Raw genomic sequence first — 17781 nt, forward strand, 5'->3', positions numbered from 1 at the left:
CTGAGCTCCTCATTACTTTTGCATGTCTAGGTTTTGAAGGTTTTCAGTAAAATGTAGAAATATGAACAAATCTAAATGAAGAGGCAGATTTATTTAAATCAAATGAATGGATCATATATCCCGATTCTGATTTTTTTTTTTTTTTTAAATACTGAGCTTTGTGTAGCTTTCAGAATATGCAGATACGCTGTCATTTTTTTTGACTGAATTGTTTAAAAGGTGTGAAATAGCACTTGTAAAATATTAGGCATGAGCTAACACTGACAGAGCAACTTCATTTGCATAATACTTTCTTTGATTAAGTTAATTGAATGGAAATTTAGAAGTAATTTTTATGCTGTAAACAACTTGGTAAGTATCTTTTTCCTATTAGTAGTGGTGAAAATGCAGTTTGGTTTAAAAGCTGCAGATGGGAGAAATAAGGTAAGAACAGAATGTTCACTAGTACTTGGGAAAGCATATGGAGGGTTTTTTCAGCTTTGATAGACTAATAAGTAGGAGGTTAGGAAATAGAGAGAGCCATCACAAAGTGTTTAAAAACACCTGTAATGGTGAAGTAAATTATGAGTCCTCTTCTATACTGTAGATGAATGACATTCATTGAGACTAAGTCAAGTCTTGAGTTTATTGCCCCTGTAATCATGTTCTCAAATGTTTATTTTTGACTGGTTTCAAAACATCCTTTCTTATAAATTTCAGTTCTCCTTTTAAAAGTGAGTTTATTTTAAGAGTAGCTTCAATTTTTGAAGTCTGTAAGGTTGACTTGGGTTAAAATGCCTTATTCTTCATGTTATTCTAGATCTTTGAAATCTGTCCCCATTGACATGCTGGCTGGCTGCACTGTCACCCTGGACTAATGTTTTACTTTGAGAAAACTGATGTGATATGTAACTAGCATTTTAAAAGCAAAAGGTGGCAAATGCACTCTAGTCCTTTTGTTTTGCAGACTACTTTGTGCAAGTGCATAAGTGAATATCTCTTGTGGAACCAGTTTGTTATTAGAAGGAATGTTATGTAAAGACAGCTTCTCTGTTCTGTGGTATTAAACTGTAGGTTACTGGCTGCCTGTAAATAAATGATGTTTTATAGTACCAGAGTCTGTGTTATCTTCGTATTCTTTATTTGCTTTGAAAATATTTTCCTTATACAGCCTTCCTTTTTCTTTCTTCCTTAGGTTTTAACAACCATTCGCTCAGGACACAGGGCCAATATTTTTAGTGCAAAATTCTTACCGTGCACCAACGACAAACAGATTGTATCTTGTTCTGGAGATGGAGTAATTTTTTACACAAATGTCGAACAAGATGCGGAGACCAACAGACAATGCCAGTATACATGCCACTATGGAACTACTTATGAGGTACCTCACAAAAACATATAATTTTAAGATAGATGGAATACTTATTTTCTTTTATTGTTGCCCAGGATTTTAATCAGACTGATGAAAGCCTTATTTCAGTGACTAGATGATCTTTTGAGGTCCCTTCCAATCCAGAACATACTGTGATACTGTGATACTGTGATACATTCCTTCTAGCTTTTTTTTTTCTTAAAGTAGGCTTTAAAAGATAAATATGTTGTCTAAATTAAATGGAGGACTTTAGAAAAGGTAGTTTAATTAAGACCACTTTCTTTGGAAATATAACAGCTGAATACACTTTCACTGAAAGAATCCTCTGCAGAGCAAAACTGATTTAAATTGTACTATGAATTTATTTCTGAAGTAGGTTGGGGTGTGGGGGCAGTGGCTATGTTTTGCATTTTTACTTTTATTCTACCTCCCCAACTTTTTTTAATGTCTTTTTCACAATTTAAATCCTTCTAAGAAATGCTTATTTCATCATGTATTAATAACTTAATCTGAAAAATGTATTTACAGTTTTAGTAAAATTCTCTGTTTTGGATTCTAGTTAACTCTTTATGTGTAAATTTAGAGCCAGCATTTTCAATCCTCTCTTGGAAGTTTTGTTCTCATAAATAGGCAAGTGAAGAAGCAAAGTGTTACTTAAGTTAGGAAGATAATAAGACTTATTGATCTATTTATTTATTTTAATGACAGCAAAATCTGCTGCCTGTAAAATTTACCTTGCTTAAAATAGAAAAAAAATTGCTTTTTCCTTCTTAGCTTATAAAAGTTGCAGGGTTTTATTGCTTGTTTTTAGCACTACCACAGTACACAGAGAGGGCAAAAAAAATTGTTTTTAAAAATTATTTAGCTCAGTTTTCATAGCAAGCTTTTAAATCTTTCTTTGTATGTTAAGTGAACAAAATACTTAAAAATCTCTATTAAAATAATTGGAGGGTGTGAAAAGGTTGTATGAGGAAAGAAGGTGTCTGAAGTACTGCCAGAATTCATTTTTGATCATGTAGTACGAGTATCCTTATGGTTGTAATTACACGTTCCATTAAAGGTTTTGTCAAAAACACTTGTGTGCAGGGTAACTTTGTAGGTCAGTTGAGTGAACCTTGTGGCATACACTCTATTTTTGGGATTTGTGGTTTTGGGTTTGGTTTGGTTTTGCCTGGGTTTAATATAAGACTGTATTTTCAGTTTTGTAAAATGTAATTCTGGATCCCAGGCTTGCAAAATCTGCCTTTATTTTTCCAAGTTGTTTTGATTGAGAAACTGTTTCCTTTGCATAGCATCAGTCCCTTTGGCCCCCAAGCAGAAGCTTAAACTGCCTCCTCAGTTCTCACTGAAGTTGACTATATATAGTAGTCTGTGGATTCTACAAGTTGATTGGATGTTCTCTGTATCTCAAATAAAACCTGCCTTTTCATAAGAACATCTGGACACCAAGATGCTATTTCTTAAAGCTGAAATGTCCTTGTTGAGGAGGGGCTCAGTCAGATTGTTGTGCTGTGAGTTCCTGGGGAAATCTGTCTCTCCCCTTGCTGACTGGCTGCAGGCTTGAGGTGCAGCCAGTTACTGGCTCAGCTGGTACCTCTGTTTCCTGAGTAGCTAGCTGTGAGTATTAGATAAAACATTTTTGAGCTTGACAATAGGAGAATGGATACTGTGTTGTGGAGACGTGAAAGTAGTGGTAGAAGTATCATTAGAGCAGTGGGTTTGGGTGTATGAAGTTTGGGGTCATGGGCTGGGCTGCTCAGAGTACTGCAAATGAAAGAGTTGGTGGCAGTTTAACTCATCCTGAAAACTCGTTGTGGTGGTCTGAAGTTTTGATCTGCCTGAGCTTGGGTTGACCAAGTTTGTTTGATTACATGAAGTGACTGACACCAGGTGGTGCTGCAAACGAGTGGTCAAACTAGGAAAATATAACGAAAGCAGTTGCCAGTTGTGCTTTTGGGTCAGGAGTAGTAATGGAGGCTAGATGGAACATAATGCTTCTAACCTGCAATATGAGATGCTAGTTGTCTCTTGGCAAGGTGTTGTTTGTCATCAGTAACGATGGTATGCACATTGCAAGCTACTAAACCAGATGATAAATATAAATTTGATAGGTACAACAAATTAAACTTGTCAAAACAGACAGTAAGAGTTTGAAAAATAGTTTAGTAGTTTAGAAGAAATATGGAGAACTAAACAGTCTATCAAATCAAGATGGAAGTTTTAATGTTGCCCATATGGAATGACTATAACTGAACAGTAACTAGTTGTACACAATATAGTAAATTGCTTCAAAATCATTAGTTGAAGAGAGTATGGACACTTGTCTGCTGTATTGCACAGTCATATTTGGTAATGTTGGGGATGATTTTTGTTCAGCAAATAATGTTAAAAAGAGGGCATTGTCGTTTTGAATGACCGTAGTGCAGTAGCATTTTTGTGGCTTATGCTGCTTTTAAACACAGTTAATGGAAGGGATCTCAAAGCCATTGTGTGACCTTGAGTATTTTAACTACTGTGGTTTTGAAGTTATTTTTCTTAGCCTGTTTCGCACTTAGGTTTATCTTATCTAAATTTAAGATCTCTTCAAAAAGTCTTTGAAAAGCTAGTTTTATAATATATTTTGGAAGTTACTTTTTATAAAGGCTATAAATTCTGTTACTATGTCTTAAACCTGATATTTGAACATTGAATGTTTGCATTACTGTGTGGCATAGCAGACCTTTTTTTGAACCTTGGCATATGAAAGCATAATAAAGTAAACAGCAGGGATTTTTAAACAAATGGTTGAGATACAGCTTCAGCTTCTGACATAACTTTGTTCCTGAGAGGATTCTGGAGTGGGAAAATAATTTCAAAATACTGTGACATTACTGCCTGGCTGTATGTAACCACATCATCATATTAAATATAGAACTTTGACTCACTGGATTCTCTAAATACCAAAAGCTAACATCATCTGCCCCTGAGATACTAATTCTAAATTTGAATGTGGTTTGATTTTATACTGTGCTTTAAATTTGGAATTTGTGACAGTTCAAGATGTTACAAAAACATCTGTTGAAACAGGAATGTGGACATTTGTGTAGATTGTTATGAACTGTGAGATAATTGGACAATTGTTTTTAATTCTGGGGTAGAGTACCGTAAGGAAAGAGGGAGAGAGAAGTTCTTGAAGCATGTTTCTGGAGAACTCGTTGTTTATACAAGGCCATCACAAGTTTATTTTTACTCAGCCAAATGCTTTTCTTTATTGCTCTCCATGTTAATTGCATTTCAGAAAGAGAATGTACTTTTATGGACAACTTTTACCTTCATGTTTTTGATACAGTAAAATGGTCATATAGATATATATTCTTAAAGATAAGTAGAAAAGGATTTTTTAGTTAGTAAAAAAGGATTTTATATATAATGTATACTTGTTGAACATAACTATAGTAACAATGACCCTTAATTATTGGAGTCTGCACTTGTTAGTTTCTCCATTTTAGTGACTATAAAATACTTATAGTATGTTTTGTAATACCATGCGTAAAAATTGGCATGTGCAAGTGGAGTTATGTACTGCACTGTTACATCAGTGTGAAGAAAAATAAATAAAATACAGCTACTAGAAATAGGAGCTTGCCATGTTATACCACCTTCATCAACGTTCTTGGAACACAATAAATGTTTTCAATGCAAGCTCTGCATTGAAATACAGTAAAAATACTGGAAGGATTTAATGGAAGAAAAATTACTGCTTTAGTAACTGCACTAATAAAATCAATTTGAGTGAATGTGTAGTCAAAAACACTTTTCAATATGTTGCACTAACATATTGAAGAACAAACATCTTAGCTCAGAAGTTGTTAAAATCTTGGCTTTGTTCTGTCTGTTAAACTTCTTGTTTGTCAACACTAAGATGTAGTACAGTGCACATTGTCTCCATTGACATACTGAGCATTACAAGAAGAAATGCTGAATCCTGCAGAGATTACCTTTACGTAATCCCACTTTAGGCAGAGAGATTTACAGATATCCGTAGGTTATTTTTTTTAAGGGTTTGGGAGACATTAGGTTAAAAGTGTTACAGAATCTCTCATTTGCTCTGTGTTGAATTGGCATATTACAGTATTATTGGTTTTTTTTCTTTTTGTAGATTTATAAATTTCTTTGAAGCTACTGATAGTAGCAGTAGTGTGGGAAAAGAAAAATACTGCTAGTTTCTATAACATTATTTGTTTTGTATTTAATGGATTAGTTTCTACAACATTCTATGTTATTTAAGGGATAGAGTGTAAAGACATGACATTTCATGCGTGTTCATTGACCTGTGGAATTCAGCTTTAACATTATGGTTGCTTGCCTTTTTATTTTAAGGAGGCCTTCTTGAGTGAAGCCTGTATGGACATGTGAGAATCATCTGAGTCCTAGTTTGAGTAGGGCTGAGGTCCAGAAAATGGTGCAATACAATGCTGTCTTAAAAAGTTAAAAAAAAAAATGTAGTGAGAGGGTAGGTTAGTAAGAGCCTTTAATGCATAGTTGCTTCAGGGGACTATTTTGAATGTAAAGGAATGGCCCAATGAGAATAAAAGCCAACTAGTATTTTCATGTCATTCATACTTCTGAGGGTTTTGTTTGTTATTGGCTTCTGTTATATGATAGAAAATAAACTGAGCTTCTGTGAATTATTGCAGCAAATTGATTACCTACCTGAAAACCACAGTAAATGTGTGTTGCTTATTAAAAGATGGTAAAAATAACCAAGTTTTGACCTATAAATATTTATGTCACATTCCACAGTTTAACTTCAGTAGTTCAAACCTTTTCTTGAAAATTAAGAAACATCAGCAATTTTTTGTTTTTTCTCTTTATTTCAATAGAAAACTTGATTTGAGTCATAATTGTTTCAGTCTTTAGTGCTGCTCAAAATGTTGATGCTTTTATTTTCAAATTAATGGTATTTCTGGAAGTGTTAATATCTTTTTTTTTTTTTTTTTTTTTTTTTTCCGGAGCAGATTATGACAGTACCAAATGATCCCTATACTTTCCTCTCTTGTGGTGAAGATGGCACTGTAAGATGGTTTGATACTCGAATCAAAACAAGTTGCACAAAGGAAGATTGTAAAGATGTAAGAGTGCAATCTTTTAATAAAGATGACCTAAATGTAGAGCTGTACATCATACAAACATAGGATATGAATTCTGGTAAGGCTTTTAGAAATAATAGATTTCAGGGTCGTTGGTGGAGATGACAACATATTTCCCAAGAAACAAAAAAAGTTTGGGGAGTCTTCTTTTTTCCTTTTTTTAAAAAAAATTAATATCTCCTTTGGCACATTTTAGTTCATGAACTTTGGTGTGAGGCTTCAAATATTGTAGAAAAGATTCCATGCTGAAAATGAATCTCTTGGTCTGGTTTACAGTACTCACTACAGAGTGCAGAGTTGGAGGCAAAAAGTGAGTCTTCAAAATATCTGCATCTTTGTGTTCTTGAGCATCCTTTGTTCCTCCATCAGAAATACTTAGTGATGAATTACACTAGATCAAATTAGTCACTGGTATTATTCCCTAGAAGGTGAAGTATTGGTGGTGTCCACTGTGTTTGGATGTCAGAAACAGTGTTAATATTGAATTGGAGAAGAACTGACACCAAAGTATGTATTACTACTCTTGATTAATTTTATTCTGCTTTGTGCATACATAAGAGTTCTAGGGGTTTCTTTCTTTCTTTTTCTCTGCCCAGTTATCTGCCCATAGATGAAATCTATTCTAATCCTTTACATTCATTTAGACTGTTTCTGCATATTTGGTGCTCTTCTGACTCAAGAGTTAACTGTGTTTCCATAGGAAAATCCAAGGTACAAGCTAGTTTAAAAATCTGTAGTTGTTAAACTTATCTATTTTGTCCCTGTGATTTGGTTTGGTTTTCTTTTGTTGTTTCATTTTGGGTTTTTGTTTGTTTGTTTGTTTTGTTTTTGTGTGTGTTTGTTTTAGTTAATCTCAGGCTATATTTCTTTCTCTGCTAGGTTTCCTTCTCTGCAGTGGCTTTTCTCTTTGACATATTTACAATCTAACTTCACAGGGCCAAACCTACTTTTCTCAAAACCTCCTTGACTAATGGGCCTGTGTCCTGAAGTAAAAAACAGAATTATACTTCAAGTGTTCAAAGCTATTATTTGAATGCTGGGTTTTTTTTGTTTGTTCCAGGATATTTTAATAAACTGTCGGCGTGCTGCCACTTCTGTTGCAATCTGTCCACCAATCCCTTACTATCTTGCTGTGGGTTGTTCTGATAGCTCAGTAAGAATATATGATCGACGAATGCTTGGTACAAGAGCAACAGGTAAGAACCATACCTTATAATAAGCTTTTCTAACCATTTGCAGTTCCAATTTCAGGTTAATTTTTTTTTTTCAAAGTAGATAGTGAATAACTGAAGTATAGTACTGAAGTATAGCTTGCTTCTCTGAAAACTATGCTTTTTAATAGTAAAGTCATTTCACTCTAGTATTTACTAATACAGAAGTCTTGAAGTAAGTAAACTTAATCTCTTCATCAGTCTTGGAATACATAGTATAGTGAATGCAGAAAAAAACATTTTGTAATGTCTCTTATGTCTTGAAATGTGATTCCAAGATTCCAAAAAGCCTAGTGACTGAAGCCTCCAGTGGTCCACCTGGATTTTCATTTAGTTCTTCTTGTACTCTACCATGCTGGAATGTGCTGTTTCTTATATGAAGGGACCTTATGAACTCTATAATGTCATGCAGTATGCTTATCTTTGTGATACTTGGTGCTGCATCTGACATAATTTCACTGAAAAGCTACAAATTCTTCATGTGAAAGCTAGCATGCTTCAGGTACTTAAGGATTTTATTAAAAAATTCCAGGTGACAAGCAGAAGTGTGTTATGTAGTTCTAACATATCTTTTTCTTATAATGCGTGGTCACTATATGCTTGGACATATACAAAATATTACACATAGCTGTGCCTACACATTCGTGCAAGTAACCAGTGTCACAAAACCTGTCATTTTTGCAGCATTTTCCTGTTGATGATTGTGGTGGAGGAGGAAGGAAACAATAGAAATCACTCAGTAAACATAAAAATAGCCCTCATCAGGCTAACGTTCTTATAAGATCTCTCCCTTTCATCACAGTGGTCAGCAAAATTCTGTGAGAACTGCCTAAGGAACAGATTCTGGGGGCTGATTGAAAGGTGCTATGTACCTGCTCTCATATAATAATAATACTAATAATAATAATACAGGAATAAAATGGGTTCAGTAATGTAGACCTGTAGAGTAAAGGAGAGAAAAGACTATAAATTTTCTAGATATATCGGTATGGTGTTCTGTTGTTCATTTTGTGGGGTTTTGGGGTTGTGGTCTTTGTCTAAGGGGTGAGGTATTCTATGATTAGTGACCAAACTATTGATTTTTCACTTAAAAAAAAAAAAAAATCTCTTTCAGTCCTTATGTAGTACAAGATGATAAACTCTGAAGTTGTCTGTGGTCAAGGATAGGCTGTTGCACATGCTGAGCCACAACAGATACACCATGCAGGAAACAGTTATGTGGCAAATTATGAGGTTTTGGAACAGTCTGTTTTTCACAGCATTAGATCTTCTTATAGGTAGCTTTTATCTGCTCACAAATTTGTAATTCTAGAATTTAAGATTGTTTTAGTGTGTGGAATCGAGGTGAGTTTTCAGAGAAGCATATATCCAATGTATTATATAGTTCTGCAGTTTCAAAGTAACAGTATTTCTGGTCTCAAAGAAGAAAAACTGGTATTTTAAAAAACATTTTGGATAGAAAACAGGAGATGTATACTCTAAATTTTAAATTTTTCATATAATGAATTACTTTCTAATTTATGTGTAGATACAGATTTGCATTATTATTGTATAAATGTTCTTAGGTTCCAAAATTTCCATTTGAACTGCATTTGACAGATAGTATCTGCACATCGTCATCGTGGGTGCGTGATATATGAATATATTTGTGTATGCGTGTTTTTCTGGTTTTGTCTTTTTTTTTTTTTAATGTACATAGTGTTTGTAAACAAAAATATAAAATACTAGTAAGATCTGATGCACCACTATTCAGATCCAATTTACTGCAGAAGCTGTAGGATACTTAGGTTTTTATAATCTTTTGTTGGATGTTAAATATTGAAGATTTTGAAAATTTGCAATAGTAAATGTGTCATTTCTTTCTCCCTTACCCCCTCACCCCCACTTTTGTTTTTTTTTCAAATATAGGGAATTATGCTGGTAGGGGCACTGTTGGAATGGTGGCACGTTTTGTTCCTCCTCATCTCAATAACAAATCTTGCAGAGTAACGTCTCTATGTTATAGTGAAGATGGTCAAGAGATCCTTGTTAGTTACTCCTCAGATTACATATACTTGTTTGATCCCAAGGATGACACAGCACGAGAACTTAAAGTTCCTTCTGCTGAAGAGAGACGGGAAGAGGCAAGTGATTAAGATGACCTGTTTTCATGTTTTATTTTTTTTTCTTGTGCACACTTATATCAATTGTATTTCCCTTTAAATGAATCTTAAATTAATTTTGCTGTTCAGAGATTGAGATGTGACAAATAGATGGTGTTACAAAATTTACTTATTTGCAATTTATTTATATGTTTACAATATTTACAATATGTTGTCACTCTGATTTCCTTTCTGGTCTGGTTTCCCTCTCTTAAAGATAAGAAGGCATCTATGTGAACCTCAGTTTATAAGACCAGCAGAGGTGGCAGGTCACTCTTGAGGTGTATTCTGTTATTTTCTATGCCACCAAAAGTATATTTCTTGAAATCAGTATAAATATGCTTTGTCAAAAGTTGTCATTTAATAACAGAGATGAGGAAGTACCAGATGTTTAGATCAAGGAGGTGAGCCACTGCTACTGAGCAGTATTAAAAGTTTCAGCAGTAAAACTAAAATGCAAGCAGTTTTTTATCAGCTCAACTACAATGATGCTGACCCTTCCAGTGTAAATTTTCTGATCAATATAAAACAAATTTCTTTAACTACTGTGAAGTTATATACATCTCTCCCCATTCCCCTGCAGTCCCCCAAGCATCCAGTCCTTTTTTTTCTGGCATTATGCTTACTCTTTCACGAGCTCCTCTGTATCCTGAGGTCCTTGCCTTTAGTCTGAGATAAGGGCCTCAAAAGAGTCTACAATCACTTGTCAGCATCTTACTGTCTTCACTGGGAGGAGGAGTCTGATGGCAATGATGGTGATTTCTTCTTCCTCTTTGCTGAGAGCAGCATGATGTTGATGTTTTCTTCCTTTTTATTAGTGTCTGCTTGAAGGCCATTTTTTCTACATGTTTTACATTATGCGTTTTCTTTATTAGTCTTCCAATATTGCATGGTTTTGCTTTTAAATGCTTGGTTTTTGTTCTTGTTTTTACCTTTAAACCAGTTGTTGTTTGGGTCCAGCCTTTACAGTACAGTTAACAGCCATGGGTGAGTTGCTGAGAAGGTATATCTGCAATCCTCCGGTGTTCATACCTGCAGGGTATATGGTCTCAGCCAGACTGGACTACTTTGTGCTGCATCACTATCGTATGGTCATAGGTAGTTCTTTCTTGTGTGTATCAGAACTGTTAACAAGAGGTTGTACACCACACATCTGTGCATATCCAAGCAAAACTGAAGCAAATTAGGTTATAGTTACCTGGTCACTAGGCAATTGTTGTTGCGTCTAGATGAGCTGAAAGAAGGTTCCAAGCAAGTGAAGTCCTGACAAGCATGAGGCTTTTGTTAGCTTCGTATTAATCCTGTGATTAGCAATCACCATGCTGTATTTACTGGGCCACAGGCTGCCATTACTAGTACAGATATTGTTTATTGGGAAGGAATGTAGATTTGTAGGACTGAGGAATTAAGTTCAGTTGACTATACCGTTACCTCATTGAGGCAGGGGAAAACAAAGAAGAACCCAGAAATACTATGTGATGAATGAATGATTCTGCACTTCTCCCTTATTTTTTATTTTTCTGTGTAATGTTAATCTGATATGAAGTAATTTGGAGGATAAATGACTGCTCACTACAGAGAGAAAAGATTGTGACCACCTGTTAATAACAGATCTTATGTGTTCTTTTCTTTTGTAGGCACAGAATATTTCCTATAATCTCTTCTTGCTGCATGATTTTACTTAAATGCTATTTTTATTTCAGCCTGGCTTTAAGTTGTATAGAGTAGAAGTAATGTAAATCTTTCTTCCTGAATCTGCTGGCTCCTGAAAGTTAACACTTTTTTTTTGGCAGAAATATCCAGCCAATACACTTAATTTCAAAGTCTGAAATGCCTTTCTGAATGTTCAAAGCACTAGCTGTTTCTTTTCAAGTTGCTAAAAGTAACACTTCATTAAACTGAAGCTGCTGTATAGTTTTTAACATTAAGAGGTTAATATTTTTGCAGAATTCAGGCTGAATTCTGAAAATCTTAATTATTGTTCAGTATCGAAAGCCTCAGTTAACATAATAAGGTTAGTATTGCATAAAATAAAAGCTGCATTAGTTCTGAGAATCATTGATTTCGACTGTTGAACTTCAGTGTAGCTGAAACTCTTGCATTCTGTTGATAAGTGTTGTGCTTATTCATTGTTGACCTGAACATCACTAACATTGCGTTTTTTGTGGAAGATACAAATTTATGCAACTTAAGAAAACTGAGATATTGCATTTATATTTAGACTTAAAATTCTTTACTGTACACCAACATAAATAGCTTAGTAATGCCTTTTTTTTTTTTTTTCCCCACTAGTTACGGCAACCTCCTGTTAAACGTTTGAGACTAAGAGGAGATTGGTCAGACACTGGACCAAGAGCAAGGCCTGAGAGTGAACGAGAAAGAGATGGTAAAGTGTTTGCAGTTTGGTGGGGCAAGGGGGGAGTCTGTTGTCTTTGTTGTATGTTTTGTTTTGGTTGGATTTCTTTTTGTTTGGTTGGTGTTTTGGTTTGGGTTTGTGGGGATTTTTTTGTTTGCTTTGGGGGTTTCTTGGTTGGTTGGTTGGTTGGTTTCGTTTTATTTTCTGAATTTTCTTAAGTATTCCTGAAATGTGTAAGTGCTTCATACTAAACTGTCCATGTTTTAAGAATCATCCAGATCTTAAGATGGTTTTCTTAGAATTTAAGACAGAACTGCTATTCTACAGTGATTTCTAAAAATGTCTAAATTGAAAGTATTCTTACCAGAAAAATTAAGTTGCTTCAGTTAGACTGATGTAAAACAGGGGGAGGGAGCTTACTTTATTGTCATTGGTCACGTAGTAACACAAATACCTTTTTCGCAGTCAAGCCTCATATGCAACCAAAGTTACAAATGTAATGTTCTGTAATAGCTACATTAGGGGACTAGAATTCAAAGCAATAGGATTCTAATATTGTCTCTTTCACTTTTTTTAATAAAACACTGGTAGTTATTATATTTTTATGCTCATATTTTAACTGTAGTGATCTATTACTCAGTTACTTGCGGTTTCAGTAGATAGAGCATTTCCAAAGCTATGCTTTAGTGTCAGGAGATGGGTTACCAAAGCAGGGCAGAGTATGCTTTGTCACTCATCTTAGTCTTCATCTAATGATGTGTTTCTGTTTAAATCTGACAGGTTGTGAAGGTGCAAGTGTTTGTTGTAGTTGCCTTAAGTCTGTCTCCCTTTTCTGCCTACCATTTCCCTTTCCAGATCTTCTGTGTTGTTTTTCTTCTCTTCCTGATTCTCCAAACTAGAATAATAGTGTCTAGCTCTATCAAATTAATGGTCCGTGTAGAGCAGGATTCTGTATCCAGTACAGGCAATAGGAGATGCTGTTCTGGGAGAGAACATGAGCCTGTCTTCCTGCCTTAGTCTGTTGCCTTTGTTGCTCCCACAGTATTCAGAATTACTGCGTTAGAAACTCTAGAGGATATGTTCCCATCTGTTCATTTAGAATCTGCATATGGTTCTATTGCCTTTGCATTTCTTTAATCCTTTTTCAAAACTGTTGATAATATTACCTGTGGCAAAAAATTCAAGAAGTTCGGTGTCCACTATGTGAAAGAATACTTTTTTTCCTTTCTTCTAAACTGCTCTCTTAGTTTCATCATGTCCCTTCTTATTCTAGAATTACAGGATTTGATTATTAACAGTATTATGTTCTGATTACTTGGTGCTTTCATTCCACATACCTTATTTGTATACCTCCTCATATTAAAGACACACTTGTATCATTTTTGTTGCAGGTCTTTTCCATTAAAGTTAGTTGCGGCTTTGCTTTTGCATAAAGTTACTTTTTATTTAAATTCTTCTTCAGCTAAGTATCTTTAGTGTCCTAACTGTCATTTCCCCGTAATATCAAGTATATCTGCTGGGGGCAAAACAAAGCCTGAGAAATTAACTCCTCCAGTATAGACATTGGCTAGATTTTTATTTTCTCAAAATAAAGCTTCAGTATATTGTTATTTATCTTGTATTAGTTAGAAATGTGGTGACCTGTGACTTATTTTTCTGTTCACTGTTGATTCTTCTGTCTTCCCATCATTAACCACCTTTTCTCTGTTTTCTTCAGCTGTTGCATTCCATTTTTTGTGTTTTAAGCTTCTGAAGTCAGAGCTCCTCTGCCTAGGGTACAGAAAAGGAATGAGGGATCCCAGGGGAGGGTCAAAGACCTGCAGTGTGGAAATGAGGGAAGACAAGGGCATTGGGATCAGATTGAGGGGCATTGTTTTTTGCAGGGGTGGGTTGGTATGTTCCCCTTCCCTTCTCCATTCCCAACAATGTCATTTAAACTCAAGTAAATAATCTAAAAGCAAGATGTAGTGATGATATATTCAAGCTATAGCCTAGCTATGATGATTATATGCAGTCCTGAAAGATAATAAAATTGCTCTGGATATTTGATTAGCCTTTCTGCTTTTATAACATCTGTGCAGGTAGCAGCACGGATGTTTGAGAGACATATTCTCACTTTATGTGTTCTACCCAAATATGCGCCAGAATCTTTCAGTATTAGAATCATAGAATAGTTTGGGTTGGGAAGGACCTTCAAAGCTCATCTAATCCAACCCCCCTACAATGAGCAGGGACATCTTCAACTAGATCAGGTTGCTCAGAGCCCTGTTCAGCCTGGCCTGGAATGTCTGCAGGGTTGGAGCATCTACCACCTCTCTGGGCAACCTGGGCCGGTGTTTGACCACTCTCATTGTAAAAAATTTCTTCCTCATGTCTAGCTTGAATCTCCTCTCTTTTAATTTAAAACCGTTACCCCTTGTCCTACCGCAACAGGCCCTGCTAAAAAGTCTGTCCACATCTTTCTTACAGGCTCCTTTTAAGTACTAAAAGGACTCAATAAGGTCTCCCCAGAGCCTACTATTCTCCAGGCTGAACAACCCCAACTCTCTCAGCCTTTCCTCATAGCAGAGGTGTTCAAGGCCTCATCTTGGTGGCCTCCTGGACCTTCTCTAATAGGTCCATGTCTTTCCTGTACTGAGGACTCCAGAGGTGGACACAGGACTCCACATGGGGTCTGAGCAGAGCAGAGGGGCAGAATCACCTCTCTCATCCTGCTGGTCACGCTGCTTTTGACGCAGCCCAAGATATAATTGGCCTTCTGGGCTGCAAGCACACACTGCCGGCTTGTGTCCAATCTTTCATCCCCCAGCCTGTATTGATACTGGGGGTTGCCCTGACCCAGGTGCAGGACCTTGCACTTGACCTTGTTGAACCTCATGAGGTTTGCGTGGGCCCACTTCTCAAGCTTGTCCAGGTCCCTCTGGATGTCGTCCTGTCCCTCAGGTGTGTCAACTACACCACTCAGCTTGGTGACATCCACGGACTTGCTGAGGGTGCACTTGATCCCACTGTCTATGTCATTGATCAAGGTATTAAACAGTACTGGTTGCAGTACAGACCCCTGAGGGACACCACTTGTCACCAGTGTCCATCCAGACATTGGGCCATTGACCACTACTCTCTGGGTGTGACAATCCAGCCAGTTCCCCATCTGCTGAACAATCTACCCATCAAATCCATCTCTGTCCAGTTCAGAGAGAAGAGTGTTGCGGAGGACCATGTCAAAGGCTTTACAGAAGTCCAGATGATGACATCTGTAGCCCTTTATCTACTGATGTAGTTAGTCCACTGCAGAAAGCCGCTAGGTTGGTCAGGCAGAACTTGCCCTTGGTGAAGCTGTGCTGGCTGTTTTGAATCACCACCATGTGCCTTAGTGTTTGTATGCAGAGTATTAAAATATTTTTCGCTTGCCTGTTTTGCGAAGTAATTGTACTTCACAGGGATTCTGTTTCTTAAGTTCTTCAGTTACAAAACTTTTCCAAAAGTTGCTTAAACACCAGATATTTCCGAAGTGGCTAAGGGGTCAGCAGAAGCTCTTACTTCAATATGAGTGGAAAGATGTTCTATTGAAGATGCTAATGCATAAAAACCAACCAATCAAAACCAAAAAACCAAACAAAACAAAACAAGCCCAAAGCATTTCATAAAATACAAAAAACATTTAAAGATTCAAATATTCTATTTCAACCCTTTACAAATGGTATTTTTCCTATTTGATCTCTTGAAACAAATTTTGTTTCATATGTAATAATACCAGAAATAAAATAAGAACATGTTTTGAGTTATGTTGAAAGTAAGTTGAAGATTTTCCTACTTGAGAGACTTTGCAATCCTGACACTTGATCCAAAATGTGAAAATGAAAATCCCTAAAAGAACTTAGATTTTCCTCATAAGCACAATTTAATACAAAAGCAAAGTCATGAAGAAACCTTTTAGAAATGTTTAAAACATTATGTGCTAATTTTATGCTAGCCTTTTTGCTCTTTCATTGTTTAATGATAAAATTGGTTATTTTGTAATTAGCTGGAAAAACATAAAAATCTAGGCTTTCTTAACTTCTTTAACCAGCCTTTAAAACCAAGTGACATAAATTTCACAATGCCATGTGTACAAAAACTCCAGGTAATTGTAAAACAGAAGAGGAGGAAGGACTGTTCGTTTTTATGTGGTGCTGTGTTCAGCTGGAAATTCTTGCTGGACTGTTATGCTGAAAAAAGGAGATGGTTCGGGGATTACTTCTTACATAGCTTACAATGCAGGGCTTTTTACGGAAGAAGAAATGGGGGGCAAAAAATGAGCACTTTTGTAGACTTGTAGATAAAACTTTAGCATTACTTATTTTACAGGAGAGCAAAGTCCTAATGTCTCTCTAATGCAAAGGATGTCAGACATGCTGTCAAGATGGTTTGAAGAAGCTAGTGAAGTTGCACAAAGCAATCGAGGACGAGGAAGATCACGGTCTAGAGGTGATTTTCTTCTTATCAGGAATAATAAGTATTACAGAAAATGTGGTTATACTCAATGTATAGACCTTGAATATCAGCCTTTCTGAGGTGTAAACTAAGAAATTTTTAGTGCACTCTGAAGAACTGAGCACACTTGTTTGCTATATGAATGGTAATGGAAAGGGATCGTTAGAGATACTGTAAGTTTACCTTTGGGCTCTTGTTTTTCTTGCTTTGTTTTTAATCAAAGGTGGGACTAATCGGACAGATGCTCCTGCTGCTAATAACATGCCACCTAGTACGGAATCAGAAACTGCAATGGAAGTAGATAGTTCTGAACAACTTCCATCATCTTCCTCTTCTACAATGTCAGCCCAAGCTCCTTCAACATCGTCTTCAACAGAAAGCCCCCCTTCAACTTCATTACTGTCCTCTCCTGATAATGAACAAAGGCCTTCTTTAGGGGCCTCAGCTCAACCTGTGCTCCATCAGTCTGGTGAGAAGAAATCCATCTTGTCATTGTTTATGGAAAATGCTTTCAATAAGAAACAAATTTATTTTAGGATATTTGGGGAATTGATCTCAATCTGTTTTTTTTTTTTTTTTCTTCTTGCACATCCTAATGAGACTAGGTATTTTATAGTTACCAAGTGACTGCAGCTGTGGTTTAAGGAAAGATTAAAACAGTGAACTGTATACACTTATCTGAAGAAGGAATCTCGAAGGCGGTAACTAGTAATGTCTTTTGAAGTAGAAATAAAAAAATATTGCTTGGATTTTTTTGAAACTTATTGTTCTCTTAATGGAGTATAAGTAACATTGTACCATCTTCAACTGTGGTTTGGCTGTGGCAGCATCAGTGCAATGAATAGCAGAACCTATGCCTGTTATAATCGGAGGAAGTAGAGAATGTCTTCTTCAGTAGGAACCTACATCCTTGTCATTTCAGAGTCAGCAATGTTATTTTTTTTGCGTGTCAGAAATATCTGGATAGACAGGGCTCAGCTTGCATGATATTCTGTTATTGGTTAATAAATTGTACTACAGAGAGGTTGTGGAGTCTCCTCCTCTGGAGACATTCAAAACCCACTTGGACACATTCCTGTGTGATCTGCTGTGGGTGAACCTGCTTTAGCAGGTGGGTTGG

General features: G+C 36.0%; 1 protein-coding gene across 4 annotated transcripts in view; it reads left to right on the plus strand.

Moving 5' to 3' along the window:
* The window catches only part of DCAF6 (DDB1 and CUL4 associated factor 6), a 93789-nt gene that overhangs the window by 26803 nt on the left and 49205 nt on the right, over positions 1-17781 (plus strand). For 3 of the 4 annotated variants that reach the window (XM_080341759.1, XM_080341760.1, XM_080341761.1), the window contains exons 4-10: positions 1175-1360; positions 6349-6462; positions 7541-7676; positions 9600-9814; positions 12125-12218; positions 16536-16655; positions 16885-17130. In XM_080341759.1, coding sequence (XP_080197885.1) covers positions 1175-1360; positions 6349-6462; positions 7541-7676; positions 9600-9814; positions 12125-12218; positions 16536-16655; positions 16885-17130 — 1111 coding nt within the window. Of the gene's footprint in view, positions 1-1174; positions 1361-5710; positions 5743-6348; positions 6463-7540; positions 7677-9599; positions 9815-12124; positions 12219-16535; positions 16656-16884; positions 17131-17781 lie in introns of those variants that run through there. The other variant, XM_080341762.1, reaches the window with a different exon arrangement.

Source organism: Nesoenas mayeri (assembly GCF_963082525.1).
Source record: "Nesoenas mayeri genome assembly, chromosome: 1".
Lineage (NCBI taxonomy): Eukaryota > Metazoa > Chordata > Aves > Columbiformes > Columbidae > Nesoenas > Nesoenas mayeri.